Source organism: Marmota marmota, unplaced genomic scaffold (genome assembly GCF_001458135.2).
Source record: "Marmota marmota marmota unplaced genomic scaffold, marMar, whole genome shotgun sequence".
NCBI lineage: Eukaryota > Metazoa > Chordata > Mammalia > Rodentia > Sciuridae > Marmota > Marmota marmota.
In genome coordinates this window covers 42,994,883-43,020,050 of record NW_025999900.1, presented here as the reverse complement: position 1 = coordinate 43,020,050, position 25,168 = coordinate 42,994,883, and the positions used below count along the sequence as shown (strand labels likewise).

General features: G+C 43.0%; 1 protein-coding gene across 29 annotated transcripts in view; it reads right to left on the bottom strand.

Moving 5' to 3' along the window:
* The window catches only part of Ttll5 (tubulin tyrosine ligase like 5), a 260,046-nt gene that overhangs the window by 22,797 nt on the left and 212,081 nt on the right, over positions 1-25,168 (bottom strand). For 19 of the 29 annotated variants that reach the window (XM_048799024.1, XM_048799014.1, XM_048799015.1 and 16 more), the window contains 2 exons: positions 11,396-11,478; positions 7,511-7,633 (listed from right to left, as the gene is read on the bottom strand). The exons of 3 other annotated variants lie outside the window; for them this stretch is intronic. In XM_048799024.1, coding sequence (XP_048654981.1) covers positions 7,512-7,633; positions 11,396-11,478 — 205 coding nt within the window. In that variant the 3' untranslated portion in view covers position 7,511. Of the gene's footprint in view, positions 1-7,510; positions 7,634-11,395; positions 11,479-22,017; positions 22,567-25,168 lie in introns of those variants that run through there. 7 more of the 29 variants (XM_048799027.1, XM_048799023.1, XM_048799032.1 and 4 more) reach the window with 3 other exon arrangements.

Genomic DNA, 25,168 nt, shown 5'->3' with positions numbered 1-25,168 from the left:
CCCCCCTTCTGGGAGGCCTCCCTTCCTTGCTTCATCCACATCCAAGTTCCTTCGGCCAATCACAACTGCTGGCCCTAAAGAGGCGGCTCAGGAAGTGTGGGGAAGACTACCACCCCCATGGGGGCACTGAGGCAAAGGCCCACCTTGTGCCGTAGCCTCCCTTTTCCAGGTCTGGCTCCATTCAAATGAGGGAAAGTTATATGACTGGATTACAAGGCCAGCCTAACCCGCCACAGCCTCACATAGCCAGGACTCCCTGGGGAGGACAGGAGATAAGGACCAGACACGGTGGGGAGGCGGAGGCTGCCGCCTGACCAGCAGCTACTTAGCTCCATTAGGAAAGGAAACTGATAAAACAGAATCACCTCCGCTGGCCCAGAGTCTGGACATTAAGAGGCAGTTTATCAGAATCTGGAATAAAGCTGCCTGCGTTAGAATTTTAGCTCCACCACTGACTGTGTGGCTTGGACAAATTACTTAACTTCTCTCAGCCTCAATCTTCTCTGATGCAAAATTGAGATAATAAAAACAATGAAATCCCCCATTTTTGTAGGGTGAAAGCATCGCACACTCAATCTGCAATCTTTTTATCTATTTATTGCTGTGCTGGGGATGCTAAGTGAGTGCTCCGTCACTGAGTGACATCTCCAGCCCAATAATCTATAATCTTCTTTAAAAATTCTGGCAAAATACACATAATGTAAAATTTACCATCTTGACCATTTTAAATGTAGTTTAGTGGTATTAAGCGTATTGACAATGCCGCGCACCACCCCATCACCCCTCTCTGGAATTCTTGGCTTTCAAAACCCAGCTACCCTTTAAGTAAAGATTATTGGAGGAGATTAATTTAACTGGACTCTTATGACAGAAAGGATTTGCATATGTAGACAAGCATTCCAAATGCTAACACAATAAACAAAGGCAGAAATTTGAAAATTTACTCAGCTTCTTTTTTTCTTTCCTTCCCNGGGAGGAAGAGGGGACGGGCAAAAGACAGATGCCAGCTCAATCTGTCCTCCTTTTAAAAAGCTTCCTTGGGAGCCTAGCAGTTCTGACAAACATAATGTCATTGGCCATCACGGCTCCCCTGCCTGCTTCTCCCTAGCAACAGGGAGGACCAGGGAGGTGGTCTTCTCGCTGGGCAATCATCCTACCATTTAGCTACCATCTCTAGCCCTCAGTCAGAATTTCTTAAGCCCCTGCTATGGACTGGGCTTTGTGCTGGGGTTTCAAACACACCTCGACTTCCAGGGAATGACACAGTCAGGCAACCCCCGAAGACCCCAGAATGTCAGGAATGCCATGAGAGAGGTGCTCTCAGAGTTCTGATGGAGCAGAGTCAAAACCATCTAATTAGGTCAGGGCTGGAGTAGGATAGGGCTGGACAGGAGAGAAGGAGTTAAGGACAATCAGAATCAGCATGTTGGGGAGTGAGAGGTGCCCAGACCCTGGAACTTTCACCTACTTAACGGAGCAGAGAACAGCAGGCTATACAACAGGGTGAGAATGCTACTTAGTTTCCAGATGCTAGCTGTCACATGCTTCCCAAAGCATATAGATACATCTTCAAACAGCAAGGTGACATATAAGGTATCTGGGCCCTGCCCCAAAAGACAACCAGTTCTTGTCAAGCAACCCACTGAGAGAAGTCATATTTAATATTGTCTAAGGCACACAATTCATCGTCCTCTAAGTGATTGTTATCTTACCTGTGGATTGTATGGCCTGCAAAGAGATTTAGACTGCACTGGTTTTCCCCCTTTACAAACTATAATCATCAAGGTGTACTACACAATATTTTACCTTCTTACAGATAATGCTGAGAAGTGGCCATATGCATATGTTGCTCTGCTAGCTTGTTGAGGGCACTACTGCTTCATCTGAGGTACTCTAAAATTATGTAAAACATTTCCCTTGGACAAGAACTAGGAGAAAGCTTGATTTCCTCCTAGTATGTCTTTCTTTTTGATAGAGAACTTTTTCTCTGTATTCCCATTTATCATGTTCTTGTCTGCCTGGCTGTCAGGAGACTCAGAACTAAATTTTACCTCAATTCCAGTAAAATTTTATGATCTTATATGTAAAACAATTGAATTATTTTATTTTTTGGCCCTGAGCTTCCCTTTATATGTTACTATTTTATTACATGAGGTTTTATATTTTAAGACCATGTGCTAGAGATGAAAAGTATATGTTGTACCCATCTGAAGGAAACTGCCAGAAATGCCCAAACTGGCATCTTGGCATTCCCTAATCACACCGCAGTGGCACCAGGCTGACTGTCCCACCTTTCGGCCCAGGAGAGAGAGCTCTGAGCTCACCAGCAGCTGGAAGAATGAGTGAATGAATGATGGGAAGCAGTCTGACTGCATCCTCTGAAGACTGAAAGCAAAGGTAGAGTAATGCTATTAACCTGGGCGACAGCATAAGCCAGCTGCTGAGGCAACAGATGACCTGGTCAGAGGGATGGACTGACAGAGTTGCCGTGCAGCCAGGAGAGCTGCAAATTATCCCAAATAAAGTCGCAGGTTTTCATGAGGTCTGGCTCTTGGGCTTTTTTCCCCTGTTTACAGACAATAACTTCTCTTGACAGAGGTAAATTGAGGGTGTCTCTCTTCTTGATAATCAAAAGGCTATTGTGGACAGCTCAAATCCTCTGCGTAAAGAAAAGGGTAAGTATGTGTACACATGCACAATAGCGATTTATTTTGGAGATCAGTAAGCAAGGATGACTATATATAAAACAAAAGACTTAAGAGGAGTCCTGTTTCTTTTTCCTGTTTTGCACTGGAGGTTGAGGCCAGGGGCGCTTTGCCACTGAGCTACATCCCCGGTTCCTTTTTATTTTTTATTTTGAGATAAGGTCTTATTAAGTTGCTCAGGCTGGTCTCAAACTTGCAATCCTCCTGCCTCAGCCTCCCAAGTCACTGGGAATCCAAGTGTGTGCCATCACACCTGGCAGAGGAGTCCTTATTTCTAAGAAACAACTACAGTTTCGAAAATTCCATATTCCAATATCTGGCTAAAAACTATGACCAGTTCATTACCTAATAATAATTGCAGCTCAGCCATCACAAGTTAAAAACTCTTGTCAAATCCCCAAATATCTTCATTTGTGCTTGTCACATGTCTTAAATTCCCTACAAAGCAAATTTGAAGTGAATGGAAGGGGGAATTTTTCAGTATACCAGAAATAAAAAGTAGTGACCTAACAGCAAGAAACAAGCAACAACACTAGAGCAATTTCCACCTCAATGAATTTCTTCTTCTTCACTTCATCCTATAACTGGGTTGATTTCCCAGCTTATAGCCTCATATCATACTGGGGACACAGGTTATGTTTTATTGATGTAGCTATGGGGGTAATTCACACATTCAAGCTGCTCCTCTCTGGAGTCAGATAACTTGATTACCCAGACTTAGGTTTCAAGAGCAGAGAGCCCCTTGATACCTACGGTGGTAATTGGAAATACCCACATGTTTGCAAGATGAGAACAGAAAAGAATAAGAGACTATTGTTTCAGTTTTACTAGTGATGCTCTTCAGTCTGAGAACTTGAAGGAGACTGAATCTTTTCTTTATAATTTGAAAGATTAAAGGATAAATATCAGTGCCGATCATGTCAACAGGGCAATATATACTCAAGTCATCCTTCCCTAAGCCCTGCAATTAAACACCTACACTCCTTGGGCTCAGTGCAAACTCTACAGATCAGGTAGGCAGAGTTGTAAATATTTCCATGTGTAAAGCTTGCTTTTTCCAAGGCAGGCATGGCTTAGCATGCCATTTTCTTTCTTCAGAACTTTCAGGAAGAATTATGTCCTGAGGACACAAGGACGGTAAAGCAAAGGTATGTGGCTATAACAAGCATCCCATGAAACTAGCAGGAAAGTATGTGAGTCACAGGATGGACAGCCCAGAGGATGCACTGATGACCTGGATTGAGACATATAAAAGACTCACCGAGAGGGCAATGTAACCTGGGTTACTTGCCCAGTTCAGGGCTACAAGATAGGACTGGCTCTTCCTTCACTCAAAATGAGCGGATATTATACAGGACCACACAACTCTGCTACAAGATGCGGTGGTAGGTACGATCCAACAATCCAGGTGCCAGGCATTTTTTTCCAGGAGGTGTGTGTGCTTCTGTAGTGTAAGTGTAATTTGAGAAAGCGGCCACTGCACAGCCTCCTCTCTTTATAACAAAGTAGTAATTGTTAACAATCGAAGATTCATCACTCTTCTCTTGGGATTTCGCCAGCTCAGCAAGAGACAATATCAATTTTCAGATGTTATCTTTCTCAGTAGCCTATTTCTTAATCCATTTCAGAAACAGAGTTCCTTGGTTTTCTTTAAGGTATACGAATCTCCTTTGGGTGGGTTCTTAGAAGTCCCCTCCCCACAAACTGAAAGCCAGGGTGTCTTCTCCCCAACTCACAACCAGGTAGTTCAGCTACACTGGAGATTTGTTGCTAGACCTAGAAAGTTTACTAAATGAAATGAAGGAGGCCTCAGGACAGGAAAGCATGAAATGTCAATGGCAGGCAGCCAGGTGACTTTGCCATGTAGAAAGATCTACATCGTTCTTGTGTGGCTGCAGCCAGATCAAGGCTAGCAAAACACACATTGTTAAAACATCACTTGTGTAACCAGCCTATAATGAAGCGCTATGACAGTTGCTTAGAACTGGGTGACATTAACCTAATTTATACGTGTGTGTGTGTGTGTGTGTGTATTTTTGCCGGTTCCTGGTAATGAAAATTAAAGATGTTCTTCCTATTGATGTTTGTTTTAATTATGTGCATGTTGGATGTGGTAGGGAGAAGTTGGTGTGGTTGTAGGAAGAAAAGAGAAAGAAGCTTGGAAAGAAGTTGATTACACTCAAAAGTCCCAGAGAGGAGGTCACACTGCATGCCACTTGGTCACTGGTCACAGGAAATCAGTGTTGGTCAAAAGACAGAAGACAGAGTGAGGGGAGGGTCTTGGCCAGAGTCTTCACTGGGTAATATAAGACATGGCAGGCAAACAGGTTAGGATGGGCTAATTGGAATGATTCCAGTGGGCTCTGGAATTCCAGGGTGGTCTCAAGCTGCCCAGCCATGGGATGACGAGGGCAGGAGAAACTTTGCCTGGTGTGGGAGAAATAAATAAAGAGGTGGCTGGGTGTACAGACTTGGGATTGGCTTGTTTCATATAAAGCCCGTGTTCATGGCCAGTTGTTAGTATCTCCAGGAATGAACTAGCTCTGTGTGGGACAGCCCCTCCCCAGTTGGTAAATCATCAAGAATACAGTTAAGATAATGGGCATATATATATATGTAGTTTATAGAGCTAACATAATGCAGTAAGACAAATATAGATCCTGAGTAAACAGAACCAGGTCTGCATTAAATGTGACACTTGCCTGGGGCAGCACACAGGGTCTCAGACAGGCTTTAGTTCCTAATATCCTTCAGCACTGTGCCCTCCGTTCTCTGATACGGACAAGCCATGTTTTCTCAGTATTCACGGTGGTTAGGCAAACACACTGGCAAATCCTTTAATCTAACCCATCCACCTTCCTAAACCCATTTAAAAGAAGGTTCTAGGACTGTCATAACTGGCAAAGATACTGGTTTATGATTATGGCTGAAACGCACCTCTGTCATCTACACTGTGTTCATGACAAAAAGCAAGCACGCCTCAGGTGATAGGCTGTGGCCTCTTGGGGTCTGCCTCCTCACTCTGTAAGCCACCTAACTCCCCTGCCCCAGGAGAGACAGCCCATTGCTATCTGCCACACACCAGGGTCATGGGCCTGCCGTGAGGACCTTCCAGTAGTGACTCTGGGCCATGGGAGGCTGGCTTCTAGCGTGCTCTGGCCTCTGCTCTGCCCTATGCACCCACGTGCTGTGGCTTGTTGTCTCCCCACCTCAGCCAATCCAAGGCCCAGCCTCAGCAGCACAGCTATGCACAGCGCAGGCTCAGAGGGCTGTGCTTGCTACTGAGGTATCCAAGTTGAGAGAGAGGCTCTTTCCCCAGGCTTCTTTGCAAAGATCCTACATTGCCAGGTACTGTTCAGGGTGGACTGTAAGAGATATTCATGAGAGAGGTTCAAGAAAAGAGATATTAAATTGTGGCAGGTCCAAGTCTCACAGCATTGGAAGCAGATGGACACGAGTATTTCTTGGCAGGCCATCAGTTTGGTTTGGAGCTTGATGTCACATTCATTCTTCTGGCTGCCAGTCTCCTGAAGGAAATATTGACCTTCTCACTTTAGTTTTCTATATCTTGAGTTGTTCATCATCGGACAGGCTGCTAAGTATCAGTATTAAAGGACCACTGGCTAAGTAAAACTATAAGCTGTCTTCAGTTTCTCTGGTACCTTCTGGTAGATAACCAAGCTATGGATTTGGTGTTCCCGTCTCTCTTCTCATTCCTTTCTGGAAAGAGTTTGGATGGGCTGGGGAAAGATATTTGAAGTTTTCTGATCCAATGTAAATGAACCCTGTGGTGGGTAAATAATTTTCCTCTTTCCTTTGCTCTCCTGGGGTATTTTAATGAATAATGCTTCTCAAATAAGTATATAAATATTCCCCAAGAGGTAAGGAGAATATTAAGCTCAAAGCATGTGTGCCATTAATATTTTGTGTGTAGGGGAGCGCAAAGAGCAAAGGAATCATCAGAGCCTTGAGGTTTCATAGAATTTTCTGGAAAGTTTTGAAGCCCACAGCTGGAAAGAAAATACTGAGGGCAGCATTAGTGAAGTGTGGATACAGCTTCACAAGATCAAGTTTGACAACTCCTTCAATGTATGAGTTTTTTTTGGATGGGTGCAGGATGGGGCTTACAGTTTGTTTTGCTGCCAATTATAGCATATGTTATTTAAAATAACTCAGCAAAAAGCATAATTTATCAACCTCACCAAGATGTTAAAGAAAATTTTTTGTTCTCTCCTATCTCCCATTATCTGAAAGTCCAGTTCACAAAACTACCTAACTTTAGTTTCAAAGCCTTCTTTAATAAATATCCATTCTCTATCGAGACGATTGCAACTTGATCTTCAAAAGATCATGTTTCCCAATGTATTCAGTTACATTTTACCTGTGATAACTACAGTATGGCTTTAGTTTCTTTCTTTAACTCAAAGACCCCACGTTAAAAAAAAAAAAAAACAACACAATCTCTAGTGATAGTAGAGAAATTTCTTACTGCCAGAGCGCCACCTACTGGTACATTATTATAGGAGCAAGCTATTTGTATCTAAACTTTGACCTATGGTTTTGGAGAGTTCTGAGCTTTGGTTTTATTAAGTCCCAACTTCACTGTCATTTTTCTTCTTTTGGAGGTGCGGGGGATGGAACCCAGGGCATCATACATACTATGCGCATGCTCTACCAGTGAGCTACATCACCATCTTCGTCACTGTCACTTTGAGAAGCTAACACTTCTTTTGACAGCTGCTGAGTCTCTTCCATAAAGTCAGAACGTGATAATGATTAAAATACGCTGTTATTCTTACTATTACCTTAAATTGGCCCTGACTTCACCGACTTTGTTTTTCTCTGTCCTATACCTGTAGCAAGGGCTCCAGATTGTGTGGGCAAGGGTTTGGATCTGGCGAAAATAACTTGGGGAGCTTCCAAAGATCCTGAAAAAATGGAAAAAAAAAAAATCCCTACTTAACAGTATATTTGATCTTGGCCCAAAGGACAAGAAGTAAAATCTAAAAGTATGTTATGGGGATCATCATTCTCACAGATGCTGCCACCCCACTTCCTGCCAAACACCAGAGCTGTGATCTCTCTTTTTTGCTTTCTAACAGTACGAGTGGGTCACCGACCCAAATTCCTGGGCCCTGGCCCTGGGGAGAGAGGAACATCTAGGGAGCAATAAAGGGCACAGGATGTAGGCTAGTCATTGCAGGTTTTTTTTTTTTTTAATTTTTAAATTTTTAACTTCTTATACTCAGATCCACTAGCTGCTCCACCAACTATATAATATATAGTGAAAAGAGTAAGAATCTGATAATAAAAATATGTCATTCTAACGAGAGCTGCCAGGTGCATAATTTTACTTGAAAGTTAAAGTAACTTCTAGATCCTTCAGGCTTAAGCTCCGCTGGCTTTGCTTTATATTGTATATTAAAGTAAGTTCCTTTCTCTTGTTGCCTATGGCGTACTTAGGGCTTGAAACAATGAACATTTAACAGGACGCTGCTTCTTACTTCTCGTCAATGAAATCCACCACTGATTTTCAAGAGCCTATTAGGTTCCTTGCACAAAATACTGACCAATAAGAGCTTAAAAATAAGAGGTGGGGGCACAGTCCAGGAATGGGAGGGACCTCCACAGAAGCTAAGGGGCAGGAATGAGGGCAGCTGGTCTGGCTTCGGACCCTACAATAATGGTGGTTGACATTATCAAATCAGCATGAGAGAAATGTCAGTTATCTAATCTGTGGCTGTCTTCTATTTTCGTTCACTTTTAGCACTTCAGAACTCCAGAAGAATGCCATGGTTATAAAGAAGGAAAGCCAAGGACTTGGCTTTGGGCCAAGAGCCCTCACTCCAGCTTCCTTCTCAAATTTCTAAATTTGCTGACTTTACCCCTTCCCTTCCACAGCAAAATTAGAATATTTAGCGGAAGGTAAGGAAGTCTAGGAAAAGTAACCTGCACAGAGTATTCCAGGCACTCTGCTGGGCGCATCCACATTCACTACCTCATTTAATGTTTGCAATAAACAGAACGTAAAGAGCCCACTGTCAGTTGGGAGTTGTTTTTCAATGGTGCCCTGGGATGAGCTACTGCCTTATTCAAACAGCCTGAGGAACCAGTCACACATCAAGCCTGGCTAGCCATATGGAGGGGAAGGGTCAAGCGCCAGGAAACAAAACCTGCTATAGCGCCATGGGCTGTTAGCACCATGCTTAACCAACTGAGTCTACTGGACGAGACTGGGGCTAACTTTCTTTTGAAGACAGTTCAGGGATTCCTGTACAGGTACAGACTTCCAAAGTCCCTTCCTGTCTTCTCATGGGGGCTGTTCTCCCTTCTTCTAAGTTTAAAGAAAAATGTAGCGACTGGTAACCTAGACTTCTCATAGGCCACCTTTGGAACCTCTAGAATAATTGGTGAAATCTAACCAAACCACAGAAGACACAGGATCTGCAGCTGGACAATGATGTGCAGGTTACTTGCTAATGGTATAAATGACCACACCAGAGTTAGTCACTAACACTGTGAAGGCTAGATGCCGTGGGAGGTATGGGAAACACCTGACCCTCACTGTGTCATGATCATTAGTGCTTCTTTTAACACTTCTTGGTCAAGAACACCAGGGAAGTCACAGAAGAGAACAAATCCAAGGGCATTTAGAGGCCCAGAGTCATCAGCTGACAAAAGCAGTCAGTAACAGGCACCCTAAACAAGGTAAGAAGAATAATCTGCTTGTTACTGTCAGGTGGATGTAGGGGCAAAGGTCAACCTTAGAGGCCAGGGAGAAGTATGACTTCTCTTTGCTCCACGCTAATACCAAATTCAGTAGACTAGGCCAAAACCTACTAGGTAAGGTCACCAAGGTTAACTAGACCTAATTTATGGTCAAGATGCTGCAAGCCTGACTCACATGACCTCTCACATTTCTAACTTCCTAGGCCAGAGGGCACATGGTGGTTCAGCTCAATTCTTGTCAACTAAACGGCATACACATTAAGTCCTCCGGGTCTCCTGGAGCTGCCAAGCACAGTCAACTTCTCTAGTTTAAGCAAATTTGGAGAGCGGAAGGGGCTCTTAGAGCCTTTGTCTCAGGAACACCTTCAAACTCGCCCATGATTCTCATAGCCAGCACTTTTCTTCCATTTCAATTCCTGGTGGAAATTTTACTTCCTTAAAAATGAGTGCTGTGTTCTAAAGGCTGGAGATGTAACTGAGGGGTAGAGCGCTTGCCTAGCAGACACGAGGCCTGGGTTCCACCCCAGCACCACAAAAACCCACTACCATGTTCTAGCAATTCTTTGGGGAGGGTCATGAGTACATACCTATCAAATATTTCTTATATTCAGGTTTGAAATTTTAAAAGGAGAACAAATCCTTATACTCTTATCATCATATTAATATTACCTGACCTGGGTGTAGGTATAGGGCCTTCCATACATAGCACTTCATTTAATCCTCACAATAAGCCTGGAGGGTTATTTAATTATCCCTATGATACAGCCAAGCAGCCGAGCTTCTCAGAGATGTTGTGGTCACTTTAAGGTGCGTTATGTCAACCCCTCACTCACACTCCCCAGCCCCTCCCTGAACTCCTCCAGGGCTCCTCATCGCTGCCAGGGCAACAGCTCCGTACTTGGCTCCTAACGGACTCTGCCACTTCATAGCCTTCTCTTGCCACCGCCAACTCATGCCTGCGTCCCTAGCCACACTGATGGGAGGGAATCCTGGGCCTCTGCACACACTTCCGCCTCTTCTTGGATCTCCATTCCTCTCCTGGCTGAGTTGTCCACATTCAAGTCTCCCAAAAGATGTGGGTCCCAATACTGCCCAGCCACTAAAGTTATTAGCTGTAACTTTAGACATATTTCATAATCTGTCCCTTTGTCTCTTTAGTCATAAAATGGGGAATACAGTTCCTATATCACATCCCCGTTCAGTGAACAAATGACTTAAGACCTGTAAAGCATTCCCAGCTGAGCTGGACACACGGCAAACGCTCAAAGTTGTCTGTTATTCCATATGTCCCTAGTACTCATAAAGAACCAGGAGGTTACCTGCAGCACACTCCCTGAGGACGTTTCCGTCTCTCTGAGTCTGTGGTTCCCAGAGTGGACACTGTACCCTACACCCTGTGCGTACCTCAGGGCCTAGCAAGTTACCTTCTCCATAGTAGGAGCTCAATAATCAATAGTCATCAAATTGAATCAAAGTGATTTCATTCAATTTTCTGATTATTTAGTGTGTTTTTTATGAATTATTATTCACACAACACTAACCCTGGGCCTCCACTGCTTAGCTTACACCTAGGCTCTGGATCCACGCGTAACCTCCCTCAAGTCCACAAACTCCCTGAGCCTCAGATTTCCCATGTTCAGGGGACAAGAAGGTCCACCTCATGGACTGTTGTGAGGATTAAGTGAGAGATACATGTGGAAATATCAACAGTCAAATACAGGGCCCCTGTTTTTGCTAAATGCTGCAAATCTGATAGCATTCTACCAGACAGGCAAAAAATGCCTATCTAGGCTGTTGCATTATTTAAAAGGAGGACGGAACAAAAATGCTCGTCCCAGTGCTCGAAGAGTCTGGGCATTTGGTTATTTGAAACTGGAGCTCCGGTCAAAAGCAAAAGAGAGAAGATGCCAAGCTGCCACCTTCCTGCCACCCCTCCTACTGAAGGCCTGCTGGTCACTGACCTGTGGAGCTGGTGATGGGCATAAAGGCTGCAGAGTTAAGGCTGCTCTGGAGTCCGTTCAGCTGCCCTTCTGCGGAGGCCCCTCTGAAACACAAAGGAGCTGGGTCAGACCTAGGGACGGGAAGGCGAGGCCAAGTCCAACCAACTAAGGGCTCTGCCTCTTGCTCGTGGTGTTTCCTCTCACGCAGCTCATTCCTGGGCTTCTTTCAAGACTGTGTTCAAATGTCATCCGATCAGAGAGGACGTCTGTGACCCAGGGATACCCTTTTCCTGAACTCTTACACAAGTCAAGCTTTAGTGTCCATTTCTCCCCACTGGAATGTAGCTTTAAGAAAGCACAAGTGTGGGTCACTGCTGCGTCTCCAGGGTCTGCCACATGAGAGCTACTTGATAAATGGTTGTTTGGTGAGTGAAAACATTAAGTTCCTGGTGTTGACTTACATAAATCAAAAGAAGACACGTTTTACAGACACTGTATTTCATGCGGAGCAGTGGAACTCACTGTAATCGCACCCACCATGGTCGTGTGGCACTGTCAAGACATCTGTGGTCCTCCCTCCCAGCAGCTAGCGAGAAGAGGCCAGGAATGCCACCAAGCATCTTGCAGCACACAGGAAAGCACCCAAGCAAAAAATTACCTGGTCCAAAATGTCATCTGTGCTGAGGGTGACAAACCATCACACAGCACCTCTGCTCACACCAACTCTGACAGGAAGCTGGACAGAGTGTCACTGGTTCTCTGTGCAGAGGGCCCTCAGTTACATGTCTCAGAAATGCCCTAAACCATGGCCAATCTCCTCGAGGCTCTTACAGGTCTCTGGAACTCTTTCACTGCAGTTATCAGATTATAATTGTGAAATCATGTACAGCGTGGCTCATATCTGTCATCAATGCCAGAATGTGAGCGCCATAAAGACACGGATCGTATTAGCACTTCTGTATCTACAGGTCTCTAATGCCGCATTTTATGCCATATCAGATACATGTTTTTGGAAGGAATTTGACCCACTGTGCTCATAAATACATTTATTTGGTGGGCCCATCTGCCTTGATTTTTTAGTTGATATGTTCAAGTTTTACTTGGGAGATTAATAAAAAAAATTACTCATTTTTTTTTGTTGTAGTTGTTTTTTTGGCACTGGGGATTGAACCCAGGGACACTCAATCACTGAGCCACATCCCCAGTACCCCCCTTTTCACAAAATTTATTTATTTACTCTAACTTGTTATACACGACAGCAGAATGCACTTCAATCCATAATGTACATATAGAGCACAATTTTTCACATCTCTGGTTGTTCACAAAGTACAGTCACACCATTAGTGTCTTCATACATGTACCTAGGGTAATGATGTCCATCCCATTCCACCATCTTTCCTCCCCCTATACCTCCTTCCTTCCCCTCCCTCCTCTTTGCCCTGTCTGAAGTTCCTCCATTCCTCCCATGCTTCCTCCCCACCCCCATGATGGATCAGCATCCGATATCAGAGAAAACATTTGGCTTTGTTTTTTTTTTTTGGAATTGGTTTACTTCATTTAACATTATCTTCTCCAACTCCATCCATTTATCTGCAAATGCCATGATTTTATTCTCTTCTAATGCTGAGTAATGTTCTCATTGTGTATATATATCAAGGTTTCCCTATCCATCATCTACTGAAGGGCATCTAGGTTGGTTCTACAATTTAGCTATTGTGAATTGTGCTGCTATAAACATTGATGTGGCTGTGTCCCTGTAATATGCCCAGCCCTTTATATATATNATAAATAAATATATATTTTATATATATATATATATTATATATATATATATATATATATATATATATAATATATATATATATATAAAATATATATTTATTTATTTAGATACAGAGTCTTGCTGAGTTGTTAGAGCCTCGCTAAGTTGCTGAGGCTGGCTTTAACTCAACGATCCTCCTGTCTCAGCCTCCCAAGCTACTGGGATCACAGAGCCTAGCTCTCTGTTTTTGTTTAAGCAACACTCAATCTAATCCTTCCTCTTCCAACATAATTTTCTACTCATTCATTCACATAAAAAATACCCAGTATTCCCTGGACATAGACCATGTGACAAATGCTAAGGAGAAAACACACGAGCGGTGGGAGAGGATGAACCAGGAGTGTGATTAGGCTAGTGAGGGGACAAGGGTGGCCTTTCTGAGGAAATCATTCTTCAGTAGAGTCGAGATATTATGAGAAGGCACCAGCCCAGAGCAGGGGGCAGGGCAGAGCTTCTCATGAAACATACACCAGGATTCTGAGCCAGCAAGGGCCTAGAATGTCCCGGAACCAGCCATAGGTGTGCGTGTGTGGGTGGGGATAGGCAGGCAGTTTTTGCCAAAACTTCCTCAACAGAAATCACCTGAGTTACTTGCTTCCGGGCTCTTCCTGTGGAGACACTGACTCGGTGGGTCTGGGAGTGGGTCTGAGAAGTTTGGCTTTTTACAGCACCACAGATGATTCCCATCTCCAGCAAAGCTGGGGGGCGGGGGGCGGCACATCAGGCAAGCTGCAATCTGGGGCCCAGGCGCGCCCCACCCCCACACTCTCCCTTTGAGGACAGAGAAACTGTGGAAGGAGAAGAGAAAGGAGCAGAGGGCTTCTGCCTTCTCCCACAAACCTCCCCCAGGACAGCCACATCTGAAATGTTTATGCGTTTTATTTCAGTCCCATATGGGCCCATGAGCCCAAAGTACCTGCTGTCCGACATTTACTTCCAGGTCCCAGAGAAAAAGGGAAAGTCCTGAGGGCCTAGGATGGGCTCCTTCCCATGTGGAAGTGCAAGTCCCTCAGGGCTGCTGTGCTGTGGGGGAAAGCCCTGGATGTTAGCAGGAAAAGAGAAGCAGGAAGGCACACTCCCTGGCTCCATGGTGAACAGGCAGCTGCCTGAGGAGAGGTGACTCCAGGGTCCCCAAACTCTCTAGCCCTCTCTCTCCTCTCTGCAACTCCAACCCAGCCCTCACCCTGGCAGGCTTCATCTCACCTAAGGTCTCCTGGGCCCAGGTCTGCTCCCTCTTCCATCCTCCTTCCTCCCATCAACTCCCCCCAAACCCTGAGAAGCGCTGAGTTGCAAGTTGAATCTAATGATTCTATTGTTTCTTTCTTATTCTGGGAATTGGACCCAGGGGTGCTTTACCCTGAGCTACCTCCCCTGCACCCACCTCCTTCTTTTTGAAATAGGGTCTCACTAAGCTGCCCAGGCTGACCTTGAACTTGGGATCCTCTATCTCAGCCTCCTGAAGGATCTGAGACTACAGGGGTGAGCCAAAGTGTCTGGCTTTATTCTATTGCTTCAAACAGGAGAATCCCCCTTTGGTGGAGTAATGTGTCCATAGCAATATGAAGGGAAGTTCTTCAGTAAATTTTCCCTGGCAACACTGGTGTACAAGATGGTTCAGGTCTGTTGTTACTCCCTCAGGCACACTACCGGAAAGATGCTTTTGTTATAATAATATCATTTCCTTGGGAAAATGCACTCCAACTTCTGGACAACCCACTCCTATATGAGAACTTCTGAAGCAGGTTTGTTTGAGCTGCTCTATTACTTTGTCTGTGACTCTACACCTGGGAACACCTGAATTTCAGAACATATTTACACGGGAAGGTATGGATCTATTTCCTGGATTGTCTTTTGGTCTGTTACTGTGTAATAATAGCATAACAGGACTACCTCAAAGGGTTCTAGAAGATCAAACAAGATGGTGAACGTAAAGCACATCCTAGCACAGTGACAGGTGTCAGAGTAAGGACTAAACAAACACTATTACTAGTGCTGCCATTTTTACTTAGGAATATCAACAGCACTCTATAGTCATGATATAGTCTCCATACAGAAATATCAAACTGGATGACTCACTGACTCCAATGTATGAAATATTCGTGCTAAACTGTAGGGGAATGACCACATTCCAGAACCTGGAAATTAACAGCAATTTGCTATTAAAATCAACCTACAAGACAGAAAGCTCATAGTCAAAATTACTCTTAATATCCCATAGGAAGCAAGGCCTCATTTGATTGACAGACTCTCTCTTAATAAATCTAATATGTACATTTTTCCCCCTGCTAGCAAGAGAATGAATCACTGATCCACTGGGCACTAAATGAAATTGGAGTCTGGTCTTGAGGGGCTGTGCTTATAAGACATTTATCTTTACAGTGAGGTCGGCGGTACAGAAAGGTGGGTGGGAACTGACTGCAGGAACAGCGCGTGTCCGTCTTCAGCTGTGTGGAATATGGGATGACGCCAGCCACTGTACTGAGATTATAATTGTCCTTCTCTTAGTAGCTGCTGTGCAAAGCTGAATGAGAATTTGACGCAGCGGTACTCATTACCTGATGTTTCCTGATTCCAGTACACGTGGAATATGAAGAAGGGGCCAAAGGTGAACTCAGAAAAACTGGAGTTATAAAAGTATCAAGAGTTTTACAGGCAGAGATGCTGAGAAGACAGGACGGGAACAGTGCTATTAATTTTAAATCATACCCGAGAAGAGCAGTAAGACGTGAGCACCTAGCCTTTAAGTGCTCTTCTCGGCAATGGAGCAGGTGTCTTGGAGATGGAAAAGTGTTAGATGCAGTCAAAGGTTGAGGGCTATGTGCTCACTGAACCCCAGTGATGGTAATGGACCTAATCCTTCTCTGTCCATAATTTTTTAAAAAATATTTAATTGTTGATGGACCTTTATTTATTTATTTATTTACATGTGGTGTTGAGAATCAAGCCCAGGGCCTCACACATGCTAGGCAAGTGCTCTACCAGTGAGCTCCAGCCCCAGCCCCAGCCCCTCTGCTCATGATTTCTAAAAACCGCTTAAGGGCATGCTGCCTGATTCACTGAGCCATCTAAGAACTATAACAAGTAACGTGTCCATGTGTCATAGCAACAAAGAATTAGGAAAATCTCCTTTACTACTGACATACGCCTTTTAACTAAGGTAGACCTTTCTTTGCTCACAGCTAGCACCTGCGGTTTTCTTAAATATTAAATATATACATCCTAGCCCAGAATTTGATTCCATGCCTGCCTACTCTGACCTTTCAAATTTTCTAACATCTAAGAAAGTGCCGGGAATGGGCATTATTCCTACCGAGAGGGGGCAGTTCTTCTGGGCCTTCAAAGAAATTATTCAACAATGAATTTCAAACAAATAATGTTCCTATGAAATACTGCCTGCATTTATCATTTTGGAAGATTTCTTTTGGTGAAAGTCTCTACATAGGGGACACAAGCCATCTGAGTGGTGGCCCCGCCTGCGCAACATCAGGAGCACACCCCACAGCCGTCTCTACAGCCTCGGGGGTGGGTGCAGCGCAGGAGCCCCCTCACCATTTTGCCGGTGTGGCTTCTGGCGTGCTTTTCTGTCATCTTCATGTCCTCGACCTGTGGTTTCCTCTGTCCTGTCTCTGCCCGCTGTTTTGATCTGTGGGAACTTTCTGAAAGTGACAGGCTTTCTTCGAGGCTGGCTTGTTCGTGACCTCGCCAGGTTGCCTGCGGTTTTTGCTGCGCTGTTTCTCTTTGGGCTCTTTTTTGAGGCTTTCCCCATCTCTGACCCCGGGGTACTGGTTTCTATTTCAACAGTGGAGTCAAAGCTTATCTTGGACTCTTGCCACCACACAGAGATGGCCTTCTGTGGAGGGCAGTGCTCAACTGTACACGGCGAGCAGAGGCCCGGGCAGTGGCAGAACAGACATGGTCGCATCTGTGGAGGTTCCAAAGCAACATCCCTGAACGTCCTCATTTTTATAAAATAATGGTGACAATCAGCCTCCTTCAATTCCCAAAGGAGAGAAGAAACCCCAAGAGTGCAAGGTACGCTAAAGAAACAAACGTCCAGAAAGGGAACAGTACCCTGACTTTTTTTTTTTTTGGTGAATGTTTACTTTTTGATTAAATATCTTCCACCTTTCCTACTCAAGCACCCACCAGCACACAGGGACATGCATCTCTTCCTTTATCTATCAGTCCAGAGATTCTATATGCATCTCAGAAACCAACAACATGCCGATCCTTAGAAAATAACCACTGGAACTTTATTAACTACGGTTTGGTTCCAAAACCAATTCAAGAAACATTTAGTAAGAGTTGTGGTAGATAAAACTCCATCCATTTTATAAATATTTAACACACTATCCATCCCACTGCATTTTTGGCTACATGTCTTTTTGTTCGTGAAGTTATTTACGTGGGCCCTTTCTTCCTGTGGGTTAATCTTTTCAGAGGCAATACTCTGTTGCTTGCTGTTAGTTTCAGTCATTTCTTCAACAGGTGTTTAGTGAGCACCTACCATGTACCAACAAGGTTTAAAGGGCTGTTATCTCAGGTTGCACCATGTGCCAGTTTGTTCAAGGCCATTTCTGTGTTTTTTTCCTTTTCTTTATTTTCATTAGTTTATTCTCTTGTCCTTTTACAGATTTTCAAATTAAATAATTAACTCACACATGTTTGATCTTTCTTGTCTTTTTAGATAAGTGTATTTAAGACTAAAGTTTACTTTTGAGGATAGTTTGGACTAGCTCGCCAATTTGATACACAGTACTTTCACAGCCCTTCAGTTCCAATTATTTTATAATTTTCACTATGACTATCTCTAAAGGCAGTACTTTATTTCATGAAGTTTCTCAACTTCTCCATCTTAAAAAATCTAGTTATTTTTTTCAAATTTCATGAATTCTGCTTAAAGAGCATGAATTATTTGATACCGATATTTTTAAATATACAGAGCCTTCACTTGTGACACAGTATGCACTAATTTTTTTATAAACATTCCATGTTTAATTGAAATGAATACGTATTCTCCCCTTTTGGGTGCAGGAGTCTATACATGGCTATCAATTTTGTCAGACTGTGAACTGTGACTCATAAATAGGTTATAAAATCAATTTAGGCACTCACAATCAGCATCTAAAGCATCAATAGAAAATACTGTTTTATTTCACATGCATATACATATAAGGTCTTTTTACTGGACTGTATATTAAATGTGGTTTTTCTTATTATGAGTGATGGACAAAAAAGATTAAAAGCCATTTCTGCATTTCAAATATCCAAATGCTCAGTAGCATTTGTCTGAATTACCTATCAGTTACTGATAGAAGTATATTTAAATAAATCATCCACTATGACAATTTACCCATTTCTCCCTATAACTGTGTTAGCTTTTGACTTATTTTGAATTTATAATATTAAGTGTATACAAATGCTTTTCTTTATCCCTCCTGATGCCTTTTGCTGAATTCCAGATTATTTAATATTAACATTGCTGTGCCAGTATTTCTTCAAATTAGTATTTTGTGGTTTGTATTTTTCCAATCCTTTGTTTTCCATTTTCTTGTGAGATCTAACTTTAGGTATCTCTCTTTGAAGCAGCCTATAACTGAACTTTTTACAAAGGTGCAATGTTAATGTTTATTGTGACTGTGCATATATTTCTACTGTTAGTTTTTCTTTTCTCTTTACCATCCTTTTCTTTTGTTCTCTTTGCCTCCTTCTACTAGATTCACAGGATTTCTACATTTCCCTTTCCTGTTTGTTTGAAAGCTATAAAGTTATTCAGTATTTCAGTTCTGCCCTTGAACTTCACACAGACCCTGCTATACATCAACTACCCCTGAATGCACTTGGTTCCTGTAACTTGTCTTCATTGTCTTAAGGACATTCTATCTTTATGTAAAATGACAATTTTCATAGTTCTTAACATTTATTGACATTTCATAAACATGTTGTCCTTCACTATTTCTTGTCATCCAATGCTTCTGACTTCATTTTTACCTCATGGAGTCTTTATTACATATAAGTTGTCTTAGTGAAGGTCATGTGTGATCTCACAGATCCCCCAACCGAGACTGAACTCAAAAAAAAAAAAAAAAAAAAGTGTTTTCAGCCCAAATTATTTTTATTTTGCCTTCACTCAAGTGACAATTTGGCTATGTATAAAATTCTAGACCGAAAAATCCCTTTACCTCAATATTTGGCATTAGCAATTGTATTCTGCCATCTATTATTGTTAAGAATGTAGAACTCTGTGCCGCTTTGTAAATTTTCTCTTGGGTGGTCTTCAGTTTACTTTATTTTTTGTAGTAATAGGGATTGCCCTTTTTTTGAGTTGTAGAGGCTGGCCTTGAATTTGTGATCCTCTTGCCTCAGCCTCCTGGATAGTTGGGATACAGGTGTGTGCCACTCTCCTGGCTTCTCAGGAGGTCTTTAAGACTTATCATTCCCCTCATTCCTGGGCGGGGGCCAGGTGGAGGTTGATCCCAGGGCATCCTGCATGCAAGAACTCTTATCCCTGAACTATGCCCCCAACCCCTAAGATTTTTCTTTATGCTTAAAGTTCTGAAGTTTCACTATGACATGTCTAGAGGTATACTGATTTGGGGTCTATGAATGATTTTTAGCTGAGGATTCATGTATTCTTCAATTCTGGAAAATTCTCAGTTACTGTACTTTCAAGTACTGCTTGTCTACAGGTTCTGATATTCCCATCAGAGCCCCACGTCAAGGTCCATAGATACTCCTATGAGCACGTGATATAACATGTCTGACCATTCAAAAACATTGATGTATCTATGAGGAATATTCCAGCCATGGATCTTGTTGGTCATCTTATTTAGTAGGACATTCATTCATGTTTGGAATTTGGGGCTGCAGGCTCATTTTTGTTGTTTTCATGGTGCTGGAGGCGGAACTCACACAGGCTAGGCAAGCGCTCTGCCACCGGGCCACAGCCGCCCCTGCTCCTCCTGCCATCCCGTCGCTCTGCTCCCTTATTCCTCCCTGTCTGGAGCCTTAGTGCTGCCGCCACCACTACCCCGACCTGGTCTGGAATCAGGTTTTGTACTGGCATTTGGAGCCCTTGCTTCAGTGCTGTTTAGAAACCCTGTTCAGAGGCCAGGCTGTGTGTCCCTGTTTCCTGACCCTGTGGTCCACAGTCTCAAACAGAGACGCGGCCTCGGGAGCTCAAGCCGGTTTCACCGTCTTCCATCAGAGAAGCCCCCAGCATCCTGTAGGGTGTTTCAGCCTCAGGATGCTAACATTGGGGCTGGATGATTCTTTGCAGTGAGGGACTGTCCTAAGCTTTGCAGGATGTCCACAAGCACCTTCAGCCTCTGTCCCCTCAATGCCAATGGCACCCCCAGTTATGACAACCAAACCTGTCCCCAGATATTGCCAAACATTCTCTGTGGAGAAAAATCATCCCCTGTTGAAAAATCAGTTTTTATTTTCAAACCTGGCTTTAGTCTCTCCTCCTAGCAGGGCACTTCTGGGCCCAAAATGCCACAGGAGCTGACGTTGCCCCTGCCTGCTTCCAAAGTAGAGTTCAAATTCTAAGGCAAAAGAGATATTTCCCTTATTTGAAAGCACGGTTATGCCCTGATGGGGTTCTTCTTTAAGCGTTTTCTCTCTCACTGGGGTACAGGAAAGCGTCAACTTATGGAGCCACCCTGATTAGAAATCACTAGGTCTGAATCTATTCTTTTGTTTGAAACTAAACCTTCACCTTCAAAGCCTAGAGTTATTAGTGTCCAGGAAATCAGAAGGTGTTTGGTTTCCATAGCCATGCTAGCTAGGACCGAATCACACTTATGAATATCAAGTTACTAACAACAAAAATGTGATTCTTTTTCTTTTTAAACTTTTTCTTTTTTTGTGGGGTGGGATACTGGTAGTTGAGCTCAAGGGTGTATTACCACTGAGCTGTATCCCTAGTCCTTTTTATTTTTTTAAAATTTTGAGTCAGGCTTTTGCTAAGTTGGTTAGGGCCTCATTAAGTTGGTTAGGCTGACCTTGAACCTGCACTCCTCGCTATAGTTGCTGGGACTATAGGTGTGCACCATGGAACCCAACTGTGATTTTATTTTTAAAAAATATTTATTTTTTTAGTTGTAGTTGGACGCAATATTTATTTATTTATTTTTATGTGGTGCTGAGGATTAAACCCAGGGCCTCACATGTGCTAGGCCAGTGCTCCACAACCCCAGCCCTGTGATTTCTTTTAATAGGGAATAACAGCATCAGCAAATTTCAAGTCCACCAATCTGCACATACTGGACATAATATGTCAGGGAAAAACACTATTTCATTTAATCCTATTAACAACCCTAAGATGTTTGATATATAACATATACCTTATATATAAATGTATTTTTTACCTACATTTTGTAAACATATACATATATATGTATGTATACATATTCTGTAGTGGGAATTAAACCCAGAGATACTTTACCACTGAGCCATGTCCCCAGCCCTTTTTGTTTTTTATTTTGAGACAGGGCCTCATTATGTTGCTGAGGCTGGCCTTGAACTTGAGATCCTCCTGTCTCAGCCTCCAAAGCTGCTGGGATTATAGACATGCCCCACTATGATATTTAACAAGTAATGAAACAGAAGCATAAATGTATCTCTAGGTAAGTCAATTAAGTAAAAGAGCCAGAATTTCAAATTCTGGGTGATTAACAATTGTATTCTACTGCCTTCCAGATGCTACTCTCTATAGTATAAATAAATTGTTATTTATTCATCCTTGAAGTATATACTTTGATTCAAAATACTGTCACTGCTGCCGCCACCACCACCACCTCTGCCTCCACCATCATCTCCTCCCCCAGCACCATTTCCATCTCTATTACCATCCCTGCCATTACTGAGAATTTGGGATAAATATAAGCTATGTCAGGGACTGGGGGTTGAACTTATCTCCTCTCTCTCAAAAGTAACTTTTCTGACAGCAGGGGTCTTGTCTGTCCTGACAACTGAAGCTACCACCAGTACCTAGAGCAACGTAAAGCACAAGGCACTCTGCGTGGGTGAGTGTGTGTGATGAAGGGCGACCCCAGCCGTTGTCTTTAGAGAGACTTAGTGTGGACACAGGGAGAGGAAAAACCAAGTAGGAGGTAAACGTAGAGTCAGCTGAGGAGCTGAGAACAAGGCAGTGGGGAGAGACACGTCCAAACAGACTAAATCCCAATCCTGAATAAAAGGCAGGACTCGGGTTCAGCACCTCTCCCGTGCAGGGAGGTGACCTGAGCACGTAGGAACCAAGGATGGTATAGCGTAGAGAAGGCTGAGGAGGTTGGAGGCCACACTGCAGGAGGCCGCATGTCACAGGAAGGACTCGCAAATTACCTGGCTGTTTCTCTGGAGACCTCTAAAAATTGAAAAAAAAAAAAAAAAAAAAAAGTCTGAAGAATTATTTCAGAGATGACATTTAAAAATTGTACCTAGGCCTACTCATGTAGCCTAAATTTTTTTTTTTAAAAGAAGAACCAATTTGGATAGTTTTAAAACTTCTACCTTAATCTACTGAGGTTTGCTTTTTCTTTAAGAAGAGCCAATTTAATACTTATAATCGTTCACCAAGGTTTTAAAATTTAGTGGCGTACAATTGTGCACAGTGTTCTCCAAATTTTTTCAGTTTTGCCTATACCTATTTTTGAAGATTTCTTTCCTCATTTTTGATTCTTTTGTTTTTCTGGTCAGAGGTAAGCTCATTTTCTCCTTCCCTGTTCCCCTACCCAAACCAAATGAGGCTTTGAACTTCACTAACCTCATTGCTTGCTCTTCATTTAATATTGCTTTTGCCTTGATTTCCTTTTACCTGTTTTCCTTAGCTTTATTTCCCTGTCCCTTCCCTAACTTTCTGAGATGACAGCTTGGGTAAGGCGTGGCGGGTGTGGCCTGCGTGCGCATCACTGTCCTCTCATCATCTCCCTGGCTAATCTCCCTTTCTGGCTGGGATCAGAAAGGTTCTCACAGTTCTTTCCAACCTGCCATTTGCATCTTGGTTCATTTCAATCTTTCTATGTCTTCACATGAAAATGACTAAGGTTATGAATTTACCTTTGGGTATGTCTTTGGTTACATTTCGAATATAAATTTTGGTGTGTACTACTCTTCTTCTTTTTTTTCTTTTTGGTACTGGGGTTGATACCCAAGGGCTCTTAACTGCTGAGCCGCAGTCCCAGCCCTTCTTATTTTTTATTTTGAGGCAGGGCCTTGCTGGGCTGCTGAGGCTGGCCTTGACCTTATGATCCTCCTGCCTCAGCCTCCAGAGTTGCTAGGAATACAGGTAGGCACCACCAGGGCCAGCTACAATTCTTACTTTCAATATAGTCTGTCTTGATTTTGATCTAAGTTATTTAAAAGAATGTTTTAAAATTCTTAAATTATTTGGGCATTTTATTCAGACTTTTATTTTAATAATTGATGTTCAGAGAATTAGGTCTTATATAATTTCTTCTTTTTGAGGATTTAATTGAAATGTTTCAATCCTAAAAACTATTCCAGGGAAGCTCTGTAGGATACAAAATCAGGCATCTATTAATTTATTAATTACGTCATTCAAAGCCCTTTGCATCCTTGTGTTGGGTCTAATTTGCCTATAATAGTGACTACACATCTCTTTTTGGAAGTCATTTTTTAGGCTGAATCTTTCTTCACATCATTTTTATTTCTCCGTGTGCACTTTTTCCTCAGCATTTTTGATGTCTGCACTTTATTTCACAGGTTCAGTGTTCTGACTGCCCGCTTTCTACTGACTCAGGCAGTTCTCAGCTCTGTGCAATCCTTCCTGGCCTCAGACTGCCCGCACTTTCTATCTGATAGCTTTTACTAGCTCTGCACACGAGATACGGTACTCTTAAATTCTGTTAAGAATACAAGTATTTCCTAAAATGTTATTTTCTTTTGTTATTTCAGAGGTTGGCAGAGCCTCTGAATCTTCTCCATGAGGTTCTTTTGATCTTTCAAGATTCTTCAATATCTGCTCATCCTTAGAGAAGAAAGCCTAAGTTTGCCACTAAGGACCCTGTTCATGGAGGACCTGATATGGCTTCTATGAAAGGCCATATAAATTCCTGCCCAAATCTTTTAAAGTGGGATTTTCATACTCAGATAAGAAGGGAAATGAGGGATGGGAAATATCCAGCAAGTATATGACCAGTTCAACAACCATTTTAGCATCCCAGCGGCAGGGATGACAGATTTTAATTCAAATGACACAAATATGAATCATAGAGGAAGATCCATCATCCACGACTCCCATGTGCTCTCCTCCCCACGGACCCATACACAACCTTGGCAACTGTGGCTTAGAGGTGGTTGCCGATACCCATCTCTCTGATGTTACTGTCCATGCCAGAAGCAAACCCTAAGCCATCCTAATGTCACCCCTAGGCCCATGGGAGAGCAGTAGAGGAAAGAGTGAATCTAAGTGGCAGGCCTCCTGACGTCTTCCTTGGCCCAGGCCTTGGCCCTTGGAGTGGGAGGCTATTGTCTGGGGTGCCCCAGGTCTCCCACTCATTTCCCAAACTCTACTCTCACAGGAAGCTGCTATATAAAAGCCCTCAATGTTGTTCTTCAATCCAGTCCTTCCTGTGTAATGTCTAACAGGAATTCCCCTAATACCTCCAGCCTGAGAATCACACTAATTCTCCCCTCTTTTGACTACTTCATTGGTCACTTAAGTGGTAAAATTTGTATGCAAAGGGCAAGGAGTGAGTTCCTAAGTGCTTACTTTCTATTTTTCCAAAAGCAATATTTAGGATGGTTAATCTGTCATTTGCTGTACAGATGTTTTTGAGTAGATTGGTAGGGACTTTTGAAAGCAGCAATCTCCTGGGAAGAATCTGAGGTTAGCACAACAGGTGGTGTGTGTGACAGTTTGGGCCCAGCCACTGAATGCCTGTCCCTACACTGTGCCTCCAGATTCCTTTACCTTCCAACATGGAAGTTTTATGATTACATTTTAG